Raw genomic sequence first — 18031 nt, 5'->3', positions numbered from 1 at the left:
CTCTTTCCTCCTGTTTTCTAGCAAGTTAGGAGCTCTTTGCTGCATATTCTCCTTTATCAGTTCTAGATACAGTAAACAGGAGAAGCAGATGTGAAGATGGACAGAAAGCTGAGAAAGGGAGGGGAATGTGAATAAGGCTTTAATGAGCTCATATACCTGTTTTTTCAGAAAGAAGTTGAGTTTTAGGAGCTACAAGTTTCTCAAAACCAAGAAGACTAATGCTGTTATATTGATACCATGTCAAGAGGGGAACTTATAGGTATTTGGTGATAAGTAGTTAACCTCTCAGGAGGTAGGAACGTTAGTCTTTGCTTTGTTGCTGAGAGTGCTGTGGGTTTTTGCATTACAATACATGCTAATTTTCAGTTTTTATCAAAGCCAGGCTAGCTTCTGGAGACTGTTGGAGATCTAAATCCTCTCCATTCAGTTGTAATATGGTTTGTGGCTGCTCCATTATTATATAGTTCATGGTCTTTACATCTGCACTGTTTTAGTGGCCAATAAATTTAATATTTCTGTAGCAAATCTTGTACACCTCTGGAATGAAAGAGAAAGTTGCCTCTGCAGAGATCTCATAGTTTACATATTATGAGGAATATTTTACAGGCTTTGTTTTCTTTCAATATCTGGCCTGTTTGGGAGGAGATCCAACATCTGCTAATGCTTATGTGTCTTCCTTATATTGAGTGCTATTAGACCCCTTTGGAGAATTAACTGAGACTATTGAATGTTTGATAGAGATTGTTATTCACCTGTTTCAAAGCTCCCACAGGAGCAGTTGTGACCTTTGCAGGTTTGCCACTGCTAGCGCTTATTCTCTGGATTGGGTCAAAGGCTCATGAAGGACTAGTTTCAGGGATTTCTTGATGTCTATTTCTTTTTTTTTTTTTCCCAGGTATGATGGTTCTATATCTGAGAACAAAGCACTGATGATAGTCTCAGAAGAACCACTGTTATATATTTCACCACCACCACCACCCTGTCAGCCCCTGATCAACCGAACAGAGTCGCTGAGGTGAGCAAACAACCTTTTCTGAGCATTTAAGTTTTTATTAGGAGTCTAGATATAAATTGTGTGTTGGGTGAGTGCTACTGGACAGATAACTGTGAATGCTGTTATTGTCCCTTCATAGTGTTCATCCAGTATGTGGCCAGTGCCTCTGTAAGTGTCTGTGCTCTCCAGTGTCTACTGCCATGAAGACAGGAGATCGACTTGGATCTTTGGCATCTTTTGATGTTTTTAGTAATGATTTTCACTCAGTTTTCACACTGGTCTTTTAGCAATAACCAAATAACACTTTTCTGGTTGCCTAGAGGTTTTTTGTGTTTCGAGAGAAATCACTTCATATGTGGTAATGTTCATAATATGGAAATGAAGTCCAGCTAAAAGCCTGTTCCATCTGAAATACGTAAAAGATGGTATCCTGCTCTTCAGCTTCTGATACGAGCAGTCTTAACATTGAAGATGTGCTTTATTGACTGTTAGAAAACATGTAGCTCCACTTTTTCTAAAGATATGAGCGCACCACTAACCTTATCTCCATTCTGCTGTGTCCATTCTTTCTCTCAAATTTATTTGTTGTATTTTAGCCTTTTTAACCAGTATTTTGTCTTGAACTGGCCAACTTTTGATTTTAAATTTCAATAGTCCTTCCAGTAATTTCAGAATCGCTGTTCACTGGTCAAAAGAAAGTACTGTGTCTGGTTTATGTTGAAATATCCGTGATCCCAATAGTGTATAGACATTTACTTACAAATTCTATCATAGATTTAATTTTGCAATTGTATTTTCTTACTTTGGAATTAAAACAAGTTATCATAAAGTAGAAGAGTAGTGATCTGCAGAGTCTTTACAGTGGCTAGTTTAAACTGTTTTCTAAAATTAAAGAATTCTACCACTGTTCTTTGTAACATCTGTTAATGCTGTGGGTTTTTCTAGGCTGAATCATGAACTTCGAGGATGGGTTCATAGACATGAAGTGGAACGAACAAGATCTAGAAGGCTGTCAAATAACCAACAGCAGAAAGCAAGGGTGATGCAGGTAGGTGGGTTTATACTGGTGAGTCAATAGCATGACAAGATAATTTCAGACAACATAACAAAACATTCTCTCTTACTTGTCTGTGCTTGTCATTATAGACAAAAGTAGCAATGGTGCCTGTAATTAAGGTACCAAACACTTCCCATTTTAAATTGCTAGGTTTGGTTTATTATTATGTTGTCAAAGTTCTTCCATTCCTGCTCTTGGACTCAGGCTTAAAGTTATAAATTTTTTTTTAGCAGTCATCAAAAAAAATATGTTTAGTGTTTTCTAAAATTACGTTCATGACTGCTCTGTAACGCTGTGTCGGGATAAGGATAAACAGTTGGTTAATGGAGAGAAATATAACCTACAACACATTAGTCTGGCTCATGCTTTAGGGGCACAGCTGATTGGTTTTGTTGAACTATTTCTGTTTCATTTTTTCAGATTTTTGCTAAAGGCATACGTTTTTGGTAAGACTACAGAATTACAAGATTTTTGCTCATATTTCCCATTTTTTAAAACCCTTTCACCTACATGGCATATCGGTAATGAGGATGAAATTAAGACCATGACGTTTCAAAGTGTTTCACTTGATTAAGAGCTGGTTACAGGCTTAAAAGGAATTGAATTTAACAATGTGGGAAATGCCACACTGTTCTAGAGAAAAACTATTGAATGTTAAACTTCAGATTCTTCTCACTCGTGTCCAAAGGAGAATGGTAGAACATTGAAGCACAGCAAGTTTGGGGGCTTCTGGTGTTTCAGACGCCAGAAGTGTGTTGTGGGTCGTGTATTTTAGCAGAGATACAAAGTGGGTGTGTCCTCAGAAGAATTCTGTAAATCTGACATCAGTGAGAGCAAATTTTGCACAATATGTCCAACTGTTGTGTGTGGTGCTGGCTTGACTTTTTGGTCTCTGAATGTGTGACTTCGAATTTGGCTGTATTAAAACACTTGCTTTTTCTTTGGGTCCAACTGGATTACTGGTTGCTATTTCAGTTATGCATGTTTCACCAGTGAAAAAAATGTAAATTTATTCTTCAGGGCACTGATTAACCTCTGCACCCCATCATATATTCACTCTCTACAGATGTGATTCATATTTTATATAGTCCCAAACCCAGAAAATTATTATTTTTTCAGTTTGCATCACCTTTTTGTTTTCCTCCTTTTGCAGAGCTCTCTCAGTCAGAAGGCAGATTCCCAGCTAATGGCCGTGCCTTACACAGACACCAGCCTCAGGTAAGGCAGAACAACTGCTTTGTTATTGCTTTCTACTTAATAACCTAGTTTTTCACCAACAGCTGGCAAAAAAAATGCCAGTTTTCACCTTGTTGTCATGATTCTTAAGTCAGGTGCTAGCTACATTTATTGGCCTAATTTTTGTACCTTGGCAAGTAACTGCTTCTAATGATTCAGACTACACTTAAAGGGACCTCTGTATCACAACTCCACTCTTCTGGGATCTTTCTACTAATGTGTCTTAAGAAAATCAGAACCTCACTCTGCAGGGTCCCTTCCTAAAAAGATTTTCATCTCAAGGGGAATAAAAGGAGGAATTGTCTTGGTATTATCTGGAGGAACATCATTAGCTTATAAGAAGGTTTCAAAGGGCTGTGAGTCCAGTAAGAGCACCAAATGATTTTAACAGAGTGAATGTATCATTACATCTTATTTGTATGGTTTGTCTTCATCTGATTTTCCCTGCTGATTGTTAGAACACAATAACACAAAGTTTCATGATTGCCCTGCCCTCCTTCCTGCATACCTGTCCTGTCCCTTTTCCTGGGTACAGGAAGAACTGGAGAGAAAAGTTGAAGGAAATGAAAACTTTCACTCCTGAATTCTCTATGACAGTGTTTAAAAAGGATCCTGTTTAAAAGGATCTTTGCTTTGAAGTGCCAGAAACAAGTGTGAGAGCAGAATGTGGAGTATGAAGGGGACTTTTTTTTTTTGAGAAGAACACCTGAAATGTTGCTGTTGAAAGTAAGACAGCTGTGGTTCTTCTCTTTACATTGCGGCTTTGAAAGCAGGATTAGCCTGGGAGAAAATAGCAAGCTGCAGGCAAATGTTACGGAAACCAGGCTGTCAAATTTTGGTATGTCTTGACTAATAAAAAAAAAGACAAAAATTTAGTTCTACAGGCAGATGAAGGACATCTGTTTTAACTGAGGACTGGACAAACAAGCCTCCTGGCATAAGGCAGTTTAATATAAATGCTTGCATTACTCCTAAAAAAATGTCTGGATTATTAGAAACAGTCTGCAACATCCTCCAGCTCTGTATGGAATAATCTGTGCTTCAGAAGGAAGTGAGAATTTTTTCAGATGAATGATGTTTAAATGAACAGGACCAGTGAGTCACAGCAGCTGCACGCTGTGACTGTCCTAGAACTGCTAAGAACACAGAACAGACTTCCAGTTGCTCCCAGAGCCATCAGCTATTAGAAGCTCCATGAAATCATAGAATCACAGGGAAGTTTAGGTTGTAAATGACCTCTGGAGATCTCTAGTCAAACCTCCTCATCAAAGCAGGTTTATCTTCAGCTTTAATGTGTGTGTCTGTCAGAAGAGACCATCTCTGCCTCTGTTGTAACCCCCATTAAGAAGCTGAGGGTTGCAATGAGAGCTCTCAGCCTCCTCTTTTTCAGGCTGAAGAAGCCCAGGTCCCTCTGTCCCATCTTCTTGCACATCCCACACTCCAGGGCCTGACTGTAACTCAGCCCAGCACCCTGGTGCCCTCTGGACACTCTGCTGCACTTGTAGGTTTCCTGATACATAACATGTTTGTAAATGTCCCTGAAGCTTTTATTAATAATAGAATTACCTTTTTGTGGAGTTTACAATCAAAGCTTTTGATTTTTAATACCAGTGATTAATTTTTAATGGCCAGACTCAACACCACTGTTTTAGATACACAATTTAATATGATACTTTCTTGTAATATGGTATGGTATTACTAAAACAACTGGTAGCTTTGCACCTGTTTTGAGAACTTAAGTTCCTCCCTTCCTTCCACGGAGCAGTCCATAGTGGGTACTCTTAAATGCCCAAAGGTAAGTACAATGTAATACCAGTAACCCACTGATATTGCTTGGAGTTTGGAGTTGGTGTTAGGCTTGTTACATAGACCCAAGAGAGCTTTGTAAAAACCCAGTGGTTTCCAAATGCTTTGAAACAACTTTCTCTCATGCCTGGATTTAGAATTATAAAGGGCTGCTTTTTCAGTCGAGCTGTATCTTCTGGAGTGTGGGCGAGCAAACGGATCTGTGGGACCTGTTTCAGTTTTCAGGATGTGTTTTACTGAGCAATGCGTGGGCGCGGTGCCTTTTATCACAGTAAAACTTCAATGCTGAATCTCAGGGGTGGTTTGGTGGGCCTACGTGTTTTTAGGAATGAGTAATCAAGCTCAAATTAGCTCTAGTCTTTGTTTCCTGTGTGCAAAGGATGTGATCTGATTCCTCACTTGCATAATTCTGCTAAAGAGGATATATAGGGTAGAGCTGCCAGCCCTTGATCCCCCAGGACTTACATCCCAATCCTATTAAAGGGCAGCTGACTTGGCAGCTGCAGCCCTTTGGTTGCAACAGGACTGTACTCGCAGGAGAAGAGGAGATAATGACGGTCTACTATTACTGCTGCTCAAGAAAATCACTTGATGATAGATTTGTACCTTGTTTTGGGTGCATAATTGTGTATTTTAGAAACATAACAAAATAATCTAAGTCAGCCACCATAGTTTAAAATCTGGGTCAGCAGAAGACAGCTTGGGAGGAACTGCCTGATCAGTGTTTTTGCCACAAATATTGCAGACAGACAGTATGCTATTAAAGTGGGAATGAATTAAAATGACTGGTTGAAGGTCCAGCTAATGGTTTGTGTAAATTCAGCTTTCCGGTTTGATTAAATATGTTTTCAATGAGATTGGGGAAGTATACATGATAGCAAGGCGTGCTGGGAATTTCTCACCTTTCCAGGATAAACAGTGGATAAGTACCATGACTGTATGACTTGCCAGTGTTTTTGCTTAGAATAGTTTAGACAGAATGTCTTTTCCTTATGTCTGGCATGTGTAAGACAAGAATCGTGTAAAAGATAAGCCAGAATTCTCTGAATATCTTATTTTTGCTCCACTGTCTAAATTGAAAATCAAGAGGAAATCTTGGAGTTGACCACAGAGGCACAAAAAGTAAAAATGGCGGGTGAGAGAGAAGATGGGAATGTCACTGACAGTAAATGAAAAGCTTTGTTTATGCTTAACTTTGCACTTTCAGTTTGAGTGGTTTGGATCCTTAGCATTAAAAAACAAACAAACAAACAAACGTGTTTTCATTTGTTATTTCAGAATGACATTTAATTCTAAAATTTGCTAAAATCTATTTTCAGAAGTCATCACAATTTTTCAGACACTTTAGGTTGACTTGAAACTTTTTTTTTCTGTTGAGCTAGCAAGTGGGTTTTTGCTGCCCTCAAAAGCATGAATAAAATCAAGCCTGGAAAAGTTTCCTGCAGCAAGACCTTTGAAACCTTGAACTTTCAAAAAATACCCAGTAGTTTCACTGTCACCTGTGTTTCATGTTCCTCATGCTGCCCTCAATAGGATAAGAGCTGCTCTTTTCAAAAGCAGGTCTTTAAAGTCCTTGTCTCACTGAAGTTGTCTTTCTGGTGTAAAATAATTACCTTCACCCCATCTTCATTTCAGCAGGAACTCAGGGAATGAGCTGCAAGTGTATTATGCCTCTCCAAGGAGCTATCAAGACTTTTTTGAAGCTATTCGCAGAAGGGACGATACGTTCTACGTGGTGTCATTTCGCAGAGTAAGTGTAGTAGTTGTTCAATACTGGCCTTTTATGTGTATCCCTAAGACTATTTCTAACACTGAGTGTCTTTCCTTGTAATACAAAAGATGACCTTGTCAAGGTTGAAGCTAAATTTGTTTCTTTACAAGTGATGCTTCTGTATATCCTTTACAGTAATGTGGCCAGATCATGCTCTTTGCAAAATAAGCGCATCACAGGTAGGAGTGGAAAAAGAGTTTTGCAGAAAACATTGTAGTGCCATTGCAAGACAACACAAAGGTGCATGAACCCTGTGGTTAAACACTTACACATGGTAGCAGTCCAATAATTGGAATAGTTAACTGGATGTTTATTTAATAGGTGTGTAAACCTTCTTTGCTTCTGAGTATAGGAATAAATGTACCCTGTGAACAAATGATTTCTGCTCGGTTAACATAATATTATTTCTGTCTTCTAAAAGACTTGTATTTGCAGTTTTATGTGTCACATATTGCAGCTGTATAGGACTTTGCACAGTGGCACCATTTTTCTGTGGTTTTGTGACTTGTAAGCTGAGACAGATGAGCAGTTCTGCCATCTCTGCTGGGATAAAGCACTGGCTTGTGCTACAGCTTTGTCGGGCATATCCTTGCATCTGCAGTGCAGTTAGTGACAGTAAAAGCTGTTTTAAAATGGGATTCCAGGTGTTTGATTGCATTTTCTGTACTGCAATCCTGAGTGGTGTTGAAGCCAGGACAACCGCGGTAGTGGGAAGCTGTTTGGGGTCTGGTGATGGAAGTGATAAAGGAAAACAGTGGCTGAGACACCAGCTGGGGTTGGGAGACTTAATTCCCTCCCTTTTGCAGAGGTCTTGATGAGTCCTTAGACATTGCTGGTAATGCATATTTATCCCTGACCTGAGCCCAGGTTCTCAGCTTGCTAAGTCTCTTGCCTTGCCATTTTGCAGTTGGGATATTAGGTGAGAATTGTCATACACCTGCTCACACCCAGCCATGGTTTTTCTAGGACCCTGCAAATCTCCACTTGTTTCATTATTGCAGGAGAGTCCTGAGAGGGGTTCCAAGGTGGTGGGGGACTAGTAGTCGCCAGTACAGCAGCTCATCCAGCTACAACCAGTTCTGTGCAAGAGCACACGGACGAGCAGAGCTAGCTTTAGCAGTTTTCTCTGTTGTCATAATTCTACCAATCTGTAGATGTCATATGTACACAGGTAGCACAACCCTGTTCGACCTGGTCTAGAGTAACTTTCTTAATTAGTGAGATATGTGCCTTTAGAAAAGGTTCAGGCAAAATAAAAGTACCGGTGCTCTTGTTAGGATTAGGGTTTTATGCTGAGTAGAAATATGAGGTTAGTTTCCAGTCTTGGGATTACTGGATTGTGTCACAAGGCTGGAATTTTGTTATTAAATGCTTGGCATGTTCTGCAGTTCTTTCAGCTAGCAACACAAATATAGCCAGCACCAGGCTCCAAATATCCAGAGGATGAGTGGAGAATTGATTATGAAAGTTTTTCTGGAAACTCAAAAAGTAGAAGAATAGTGTTTGTCTAGTTCTTCACTTGCAGCCTTTACTCTAATCCACCTGAACGCATGTTCTGGTACCCAGGTTCTGTTTATGCTTGTTGGGTTAATGACCTGGGAGCTGTCAGCTATTATTTGGACTTGCAGAGCTGTCCTTGGAAACAGAATGTGGCTTGTGCCATGGAATCCCTACTGCTTGGCTCTGCTCTGTTGCAAGGAGAGGTCTGGGGACTTTTTTAAACCATCTATGAAGTTTATTGGGTAGCAAAGCTCTTGGTAATTCTTTTTTATGAATGAAACGTCCTCAAATCGATGGCAGTTTCGTGCATTACCTCATTTATTATTTTAACAGGGCAAACCTGATCTAGTGACAAGCTCTGCCCTCAAGCACTTTTAAATTACTTACTTGGATTCTTTTGTGAGTGCAGCAGAAAGGAGTCCTGCCCAGCCCAAGGGGTGCCATCCCAGGGCCCCAGCCTGGGGCTGCCCTTTCCCCTTCTCCTCAGCACTCCTGACTTCGCTCTCTTTGCACCACATTTCCCTTTCCCCTGATTAGGAGCTGGGAGGGGGAACTGGTTTCCTCCGCAGTGTTATGGGACAGTTCACTTTTGCTTGCTCTCTTGTCCAAGTTAGTAGGCAAGGCCTGGAGATGACAGGTTTTGTTCTCCTCACTGGCTGTCTTCCACGCAGACACTCCCCAGCACTTAATAAGCTGTTAACAGCTGTATACAAAAGAACAGGAATAATCCAGTTAAGAGTCCCAGGGAGTGGATGGTTCTGGTGTTGGTGATGATCCTGCTCCAAGTGGGAGGTAGGACTATGCATGTGCAGAGATCCCTCCCACCTGATGTCTCTGGGATCCTCTTTCCTCATGTTTTGTGCTCTGTGTGCAGTGTCACGTAACCCAACATCTCTCCTGGGTGCATGGGCTGGAATGTAAGACATTTTTTGTGTATGTTTCCTGCATTTTCTTGCTTACATTACAGGAGTTATGCCCTGAGTTCCTTGGATTTTCTAGAAAATGGCATTTGCTAGGGCTGCCCATGCTGCTTTTATGTAGTAAGACTTAGCCAGGGCTTGTGAAGGTAGGGGAGCAAAGCTCAAATGTACTGTGTCATCTTCTGGGGATGCTTAGTACCTGTGAGACCAAATTTATCATGATCTCTTTGCTTTTCTTTCCTTGTCATGGAAGGCCAGCATATTTTGCATATTTACAGTTGGAGTTTGATATTTAATTATTTATTTATTTATTTTTAAGGTAGAGGAAGGAAAATTCAGTAGTATTTGGATCAGCTGAGTCCATACAAGAAGCTTTCACTCTGGGAGTCTAGAAAATTTAATTTTCTGCTGTTTCCAGGGGAATATGTAATGTTTAAACAAGAAGAAATACGTAACAGAGGAATTCTTGAACTGAGGCAGTGTTGTCTCCCAGCTCTGCCAGGCCCCAGCAGTCAGCATCCCCTATAGACAGGGCTCGGCACCATTTATTTCTCGAGATGTTAACTTGTTAATTTTATTTTTTCTTACTGCTTAACTTCTAGGAAGCCATTGTTTTCAGTGGTCATTTAGCACTGCAGAAATGACACCTGGCAACGTTAGGCTGGATATTAGAAAGAAATTCTTTACAGAGAGAGTGGTCAGGCATTGGAATGGCCTGCCCAGGGAGGTAGTGGACTCGCCGTCCCTAGAGGTTTTTAAACTAAGATTGGACATGGCACTTAGTGCCATGATCTAGTAAACGGACTAGAGTTGGACCAAGGGTTGGACTCGATGATCTCTGAGGTCTTTTCCAACCCAGTCGATTCTGTGATTCTGTAACAAGATGCGCATTCCCGGTAGTACATGTTCACACCAGGACCCTCTGCTGTCCCCAAGTACCCCAGCACTCAGAAGCCACGTCTTTGCAGCCTGCCTCTAAGTTGGGCTGGTTTGGGTTGGTTTTGGGAGCATGTTCTGAGCTGTCTGGTCTGTGCAGCAGGTACCAAGAACAGGTTGCTGTGCTTCTGTGAAAAGGGTACAGCTGCTTGAGCTCTGCTGAAGCATCTTGGAGTCTCCAGCTGATGCGAAACCTTCCTTCCATTTCTGCCAGGTTTAAGAGGCAGAACTGGCAGCATATTTCTCTGCCAACACCTTCAGTTTCTGCCCTTTATTGTCTGCAAAATTCAAGTGACTTGGTCCGAGGTGCTCTGTCAGCAGGGAGACAGAGACGTGGCTGCTGCTTCAGCTCCCCGTGAGCCTGGCACGGAACCAGTTCTCTCAGAGCTCACATCTGTTTTGCCATGGACTATTCAGACCTGGATATTGTTTCTAGAATTACTTAAATAGCTAGCTTAATTTGAAAGGTAATTAAGTAAATCATCGGAGAAAACAAATCCATTCCCATTTACTTTGGTCTGTAAATGCTGCTCCAGATCATCTCACTCTTGTGTGGTTCAGATCAGAGTCCCCACACCTTGCAGTGCTTAAGCGGTAGATTTTCCCATCCTGGAAGATTCTGTCAGGTATCCTTTGATGACATCTCTGCAGACTTAGTAAGGATGGTGACATTTTTTTAGGGTAAGAATGTAATTTCTCTTCTTAAGGAAAGCACGGTTTCAAGTTTGATTCACTTGGAAAAATTTAGAAGGCCACTAGCATTCCCTCTCACTACTGTCTCTGTTTAAAAGTACAAATGTCTCCTGATATCAAAGTTTAGCAGTTCCATTTAATGCAGCACACATACATTATCTTAAAGTATATTACAGTAAAAAAACCTAGATATTAAAAGGTGATCCTTGTTATCATCTGTTAGAGCAAGAGTGATGCTGGCCCTATATAAAATCAATGACAAAGCCGTTACAAAATTCAATAGACTCAGAATTTCAGTTTCTGAATTTCTGCTTCAGTGCCCTGGCATTTAAACCAGAGAGCTTCAGGGAAATGTATTATCACAGATGTGAATTTCAGGCCCTACAAGCCAACATCCGTGATGAGCATTTAAGGATTTCTCAGTTTCTGCAAACAAATTTTCACTGAAGTGTTTGAGCCAAATTTAAATAAGAACTTTTGTTCTTCCTTTGTGTGAACACTCAGTGTGCTAGGAATAAAGATGTCTAAGTTGTGTTTTGCTTTGGTTGGCAATAAGCCTGTGCTGTGTTAATTGTATTTGGGATGATACATTACTTTCAGGCAACAAAAGATTATGATGCCTGGCTTTGACATTCTTGTGTAGCAGTAGTTTGCTGTGCTGCACACACAGTTCTGGCAATAATTTGAATTTATTCAGAGAACATGAGTGAGGCAGGTTCCAATTCACTGCACTCTTGATGCCATCCATATCCTCCGGGCAAAACTGCATTATAAGAAGTGGGCTTCAGATGATGTTTCATAGCCAGAAATTCAGTCTTAATGTATACTTTTATCCTATTTTGTTACATTTGGCAACGGCTAGTTTTTACTGAACATGAAATTTTCTGCTGTTGACTTTGTTTGTGGATTTCCGCAGGCTGGGATGTGTAATTTGGTCTTCTATTCAGATAAAATGCAATGATCAGACTCACATAATCTTGCTGCATCTAAAGACACAGTGGCTAATTTATATGTTTCAGTCCTGTGGGTTTGCAACTGCTGCAAGTTAACATGCAGATTTTCAAAAGATGTTACAAACTTCCCTTTCTCCTTGGGGAACTTGACCTTAGCTATTGAGAGGAGGAAATTACTTTATCCCAGGATCCTAGAGTTTTAAAGTGTTGTTTAAAATATTGTGTACAAATGCTGAGAATAACGTGTTGAATGAACCGAGGGTAAGGACATAGTATCCATGATAAAACTGCCTGTCCTGTTCAAAGCAGGGGTCACCCTTTAGCCTGTCTGCTCTGCGAGTCAAACCTTTGCCTCCCTGGGAGAATCTGAGAAAGCAAACAGTGTGTGTGATTGTCCTTCAGCAAGCCCTGGAGCTCAGCAAGCCAGCCTGTCGAATTATGACTACATTCGACTTTCAAATTTGAAAACCCATATTGAAAACCTCCTGTTTGCATTTAAGCATCGCCAGTGAAAATGAAGTCTGGCCTGCTGCATTCTTTGATACAAATTCCCTCTTTTCTGGCTAAACTGTGGATTTTCTCTGTGTCAGAGAGAATTTCATCTTCCTGAAGCCCTGGTGTCCCTATGGAAACAGTGAAACAACCTTTCTTTTTGGTCTTTCCCAAACTGTCATCCTTCCTGGTGTGCAGGTGGGGAGCAGGGAGAGCTGACTATCAAATGAACTGGAGAAGAGTCTTCTAGATACTCAGCTGGGAAAGGTGTTGCTTTTGGTAGCATCTTAGAGCTGTTCTTGCGTAGTCCAAAAACCTCCAGAAAGAAATTTAATAATCTAAAATCTAAAAATATATTTTATTCTGTAGAGCACAAATGGCCTTATCTTTATCCAGAGCTTATCAATATGGATGCGTGCGAGAACAACACAGCTCCAAGTCTAAGTAACAGGAAGCTCAAAAGAAGGTTTTTTAGGTTTTCAGCTGAAGGCCAGTAATTCTTTAAAAAGCATTTCCATCAGCATCTTATAGTGTGTTCCAGCAAAGCCTCCGATTGCTCCATTATTCCTCACTCTTGGTACTCTGCAACGCCTGGAAGTTTTGTTCCCATGTGTGTACAGACTTCCAAGGGTGAAGCAGCACAGGGGATGTGTGTGCTCCCGAGGGGCAGCATCCCGGCCAGCGGAGACAAGAGGGAGGAGAAGGAGCCGGGCCACGGGCCGCTGGGCTGTGCAGTGGCTGGAAGCCCAGGAGGAGCAGCCGGCAGCGGCAGCTGCAGCGGTGCCTCTCCCAGGCAGCAGCTGTTTGGCTCAGCCAGATGCAAACAGCAGTTGGGAGGGACCGGAACAAGAACGTAAAACGTGTTTCTGAGAAGGGAGGTAATGCCTGTTGCATCAAGTGGGGTTTTGTTTCCTTTGGAAGTGTCTGTTCTGTTCATAGCCCTTCAAGACGTTTTGGAAGCAAAGTCTTAGTCACTCTGATTTTTTATCTCCTTGGGTCCCTTTGAACCCCACTGTGCTCCAAATAAAATTGAGAGTGAATGTGGTGGTGAGGAAAGATATATAAGCAGAGACAGTAGAGTCACTTGAATGTGTCTGGCATGGACCAAAGGATACTCTTGAGTTTATGTGTATAGTCTTGATTCATTTGTCTTCTGTATGGTTGCTGGAACTTCATGAATCATATTAATACTGTCACTGAACTTCTTTCAGCCTTATTTGTCCCAGGCCTAACTAATACTTTGTTATTTTTAAACTAGTCTTTGGAAGGACAACATACACTGTAGATAATTATAGTGGAAATAAAACATACTGTAAAATATGTCTCCAAAACCCAAAGTGGTTGCAGACAGACGTGACCAGTAATAGTATACATGTATTTAAAATGTGCTGCATGCTTGACAGACAAAGAGTTGTGGGCAAGGACTAGAGGAAGATTGTTGGTTTTGGAAAGCCTCTGTGAAAGACCCACTGCTTAGAAAATTGTTGTGGACATAGGCTAGAGCAGTATAGTTGGGAAGTGCGGGAGGAAGATGTGGTTATAAAGTGGGAAATGTCTCAGTAAAGGAAGTGACAGTAGTATCTCACTTATTAAGAGTAGAGAACAATTGTTGACAACAAAATGGGTAGGAACACAAGTTTATCCACAAACAAGTAATGTGCATTCCATCAGAGCAGGCCGTGGAAATAGAGCTCTGAAGCGGTTCCTTTCCTTCAGGAAATAACCCAAGTTTAACAATGCATTAATAATGCTTTAATAATGCCAGGTAATAATGTGTTTTTCTTTAGTGATAGCATGGTATTCATTGAAGAGAATTTGGTTCAGATTGTTCTGAACAGGTCCCAGAAGGGAAAGATGGGATCTTGCTGATGATCTGTAGCGGTATTAAATGGAATTGATGCTGACCAAGCCCTAACTGTATGAAGACAAATGATACCTTCAACTCTGGAGCTGCAGTAGCCAGGAAGGCACTGACTTGTGTGTGGTAGGAATGAGATTCTACATGAAATAAAGACCTCCATTATATTTAATTTGCCTTGAATTACGGTGTATGCAGAGACCACTCCAAAATACCCATGCTTATTTTCTTAGATGGACTTCACACTTTCACAGCTTCAGACTACTGTTTTTTTCCATTCATTTTCAGTTTTTGTATCTGACAGTCCTAGACAGAGTCTTTATAGAAGAAAAATGTGCAGAGCTGAGATGTTCTTGATTTCATTAAGTAGAAATCTCGCTTTATAGCAAATGTTGTTATAGTATTACATTTGAGACTGTTATTTAAAATCTTAGGCACACTTTTAGAGTTAATTCTGGTCAGATGAAGTTATTTGCTTCCAGTTTGAATTAATCCTTTTGCCAGATTTTCAGCTGGACAGCACACAAAGATTTTTTTTTTTATGAAGTAAGAGCCCAGGTGCTATTATGAGCGTGTAGGGATTATCATCACTTCCCACTGGACCAAACAGAACACTTGTGGTTTCCAGGTTTTATTTTTAAATCACTTACACTCCTAGGACAAGAAGTGTGATAAAATTAACTGTACTTTTTAATCTTCAAGCTGGCTTTGAAACTTGGAACTGGCTTTTAAACTATTTGAGAGTGGAACATAAAACTTGTTTTCTGCTTCTGGGACTCATGGTTGCTTGTGGTCTATCTGCTGGGGTGGCTGATGGAAAGACAGAGTAGTAGCTACAGAAATTGTCTGGCTTCTCATAAAGGACTAAGGCGTGTTAGCAGGTTCTTTGACACCTAAATCTCCTCTCTCTGAATCCTAGAAAGCAGCAGAGCCATTTCTCCAGAATGTGGTCTTGTCTTTTTCACTGTGTTTTATCACAGCATCGGGATGGGGCTGTTGCAGAAGTGTGTGCTCTACGGCTAAATGCTCTTTTAGATAGTCCTCTACAGGTGTGTTCTACTTATGTCCACAGCAACTTCTCACCACTTAATTATTTTAAAATACACTTCCATACCAGCTCCTAGTAGAGTGGACTTTTGTTTCTGATGGTCAAAACAGAGAGATGCATCTAAGAATGAGATTGTTTTGCTCCATAGCTGGTATGGCTTGTTCCTTACCACGTAGTTGGATAAACTTTGCCAGCATAATTAATGGAAACCGTACGGGTTTGGGTCAGTGATTCAGAATTTTTAATATCTTGGGCTAAGCTGAGAAATCTTTCATGCTGGAAACCACTGTTCAGGAAATCCTCTTTGTGTTTTGATTGCAAACATTAAAATGTGCCTGTGCATATAATTCTGGCACTAGAAAATACTTCTCATCAAGAGAAGGTGTGGAGGAGCAGCACATGAGCGACTCGAACAGCGTGTGCACCGCGAGAGTCCTGGGCAGAGCAGGTCGGTCTGTGAAACCCCACGGGCCGCTGCCCTTGCAGTGTGGTTAGCAAATCTCCTTAAGCATTGCATAACTGATTATTATTGTTGCTTGGTGTCGTGACCATCCAAAATAAGGTTTGAAGTGATAGTGGTCTCAGAGAGACTTGATATCCAGTTTGAGGAAAACAGTCTAAGCTGTGCTCAGACAGAGCTGGCTCTGTGTGAGGAGTGTACACCGACCTTCTTCTCTTGATCTAAGTCCAGCCAGGCTCCTGTGTATTAAACAATACTCTCCTCTGAGGCCCTAGAAGTGGATATTCCCAAGCTGTTCCTCATTGATGGTTCCTTCCCTGAAGCTTTGGCCAGTGTGGAGGTTCCTGGGCTGAGTCACTTGTTCGCATCTGGGAGGCTCTCGTTTAATGTCCTTTCCAGGAACCCGGCGTGGAGCTCTCCTCCTTTCTAGGAACAGTCCTGAACACTCAGACCTGGACGTTTTCATCAGGCTCAGGAACTCAGTAGTTAATCCCTGGGCTGGTGACTACTGGAAAACAAGGTTGAAAATGAACCATTTTCATGTCTCAGGTAGTCTGGGGCCAGCATCTCCAGAAGGGGGTATCTCCTTGACATCAGGGAAACACACTGTGGGTTTTTCTTTGCTTTTGCTAAACCATCTGTCTGGTATTTGCTTACCAGCTGTAAGCTGTAACTCTCCAGCAGGGAACCAAGGTGCTGCATACAGTCTAGGCAAAAAGTTTCCTAACTTCTCAAGTTCAGTTTCTGAAGCGCCAATATAGAGAAATGTGTACAGAAATGAAACAGGGCATAAACATGCTGTCATTTGGAGAAAAAGGACAGATGTAGCAGTTTTCTTGGTTTAAAACATTGACAAAAGCAGTTAATTGTGGCTCTAGGAGATTAAGAGAAAATGTAAAGAACTACATTTGCACAAGCAGAGAAGAGCTCTTTAGGTTCAGACTAAACAGAGAGGTTATACTGCAAATGCTAAAAAAAGGAGTGTTAAGCCAGCTGGGTAAACTGTTGAAGTGTTGTGACAGGATATTTCCGTTTCGGTACAGAACTGGTTAAGTGTTGCTTTGGTGTGGCAGGTCAGGATGAGGATTTTACCCACAGCTTGTGCCTTGTCAAAAGGTTTTAACAAATGCGTGTAAGAAGTGTGTATGTACTTCAGGCTCAGGTGCGTCTGTAAACAGGAGGGTATGGCTGCAGGCCTTGTCAGGGAGAACAGCCTGATGTCCTGTATGTTCTTGAATAATTAGCATTGAATGCTCTAGGACACTTCTGTCCCCCCTCTGGTCCCCTGGCAGTTATCACCATCACCATCCCTTATCCTCCTGTGGATTAGGACCTCTTCACATGGATCAAAACTGACAGCCCTTGTGATTTATTAAGTCTCTCCAAATCTTGATAGTTGATTTAAGAATGTATCTGTTTGCTTATAAAAGTCACTTCCAGTAACTTAATTCTCATAGGAAATAGATGCCTAAGAACAAGATTGGTCTGCATTGAAAGAAGGAAAATAAACCCACAGCCCTGTACCTCAGATATGGCACCTTTTATCCAACTCTATTACAAATCACCTTTGTCTGCTTGCATTGCCTTTGTTGTTTAAAAACATCCTAACAAAGTCTTGATGCAGTTGCTTTGGCTTGTATGAAATTCCAGCATTGAATCTGACCCATCAAAGGACGAGTTGCTGTGTTCCTTGTCTGCGTTTCCCTCCCAGTAACGGCATGTGCAGTTGTTACAGGGCTGCGTGCACTTTTGGTATGCTTATAAACAGGTTTCTGTGTGATCAGAGGGAGAGAGGGAAATGATCTGCAGCTCAGGGACTGCCTGGAGTTCACCGTGCCTTTGTGCAGGCTGGGGGAGCTCTCAGAGCTGGGAGAGGTTCAGAGAGCAAGCGGGAATGGAAATGAAAGGGAGCGCAGCCACCAGGACCACATAGCCTCAGGCTCTTGCTGGTCTGTATACCCTGGTGCTGAGAGCCTGATTACTGATCTTTTCATTGATCAGCTGGGGTAATAGAATAGACACTACACATTACATTGGTTAATGACAGGCTGAGTGGCTCTCCAGCAGTTCTGGAGGACAGAATTAGGAGTTAGTGCCCAGTACCTCTCTGATATTTTGCAGAAATTGGGGTGAATCCAAGATGTTAAATCTTTTTATGTAGAATTAAAATCACAATGGTAGTAAGAAAAAGAGGGGAGGGTTCATGTGGGAGCTGGTTTGAATGATTAAAAAAGTGCCCATGCAATTGATGATGTCCACACAGTGAGATCAGTTTTATTGCCATAGTATTTGTAGCCTCACTGTCTA

General features: G+C 41.3%; 1 protein-coding gene across 2 annotated transcripts in view; it reads left to right on the top strand.

Moving 5' to 3' along the window:
• ATF6 (activating transcription factor 6) overlaps window positions 1-18031 on the top strand; it is a 75639-nt gene that overhangs the window by 25217 nt on the left and 32391 nt on the right. The window contains exons 11-14 of one of the 2 annotated variants that reach the window (XM_065072315.1): window positions 896-1015; window positions 1940-2042; window positions 3205-3269; window positions 6732-6843. In XM_065072315.1, coding sequence (XP_064928387.1) covers window positions 896-1015; window positions 1940-2042; window positions 3205-3269; window positions 6732-6843 — 400 coding nt within the window. Of the gene's footprint in view, window positions 1-895; window positions 1016-1939; window positions 2043-3204; window positions 3270-6728; window positions 6844-18031 lie in introns of both variants that reach the window. The other variant, XM_065072314.1, reaches the window with a different exon arrangement.

The sequence above is a fragment of the Columba livia genome, chromosome 8 (genome assembly GCF_036013475.1).
Source record: "Columba livia isolate bColLiv1 breed racing homer chromosome 8, bColLiv1.pat.W.v2, whole genome shotgun sequence".
Lineage (NCBI taxonomy): Eukaryota > Metazoa > Chordata > Aves > Columbiformes > Columbidae > Columba > Columba livia.
This window is presented reverse-complemented; position numbering and strand designations above follow the sequence as displayed.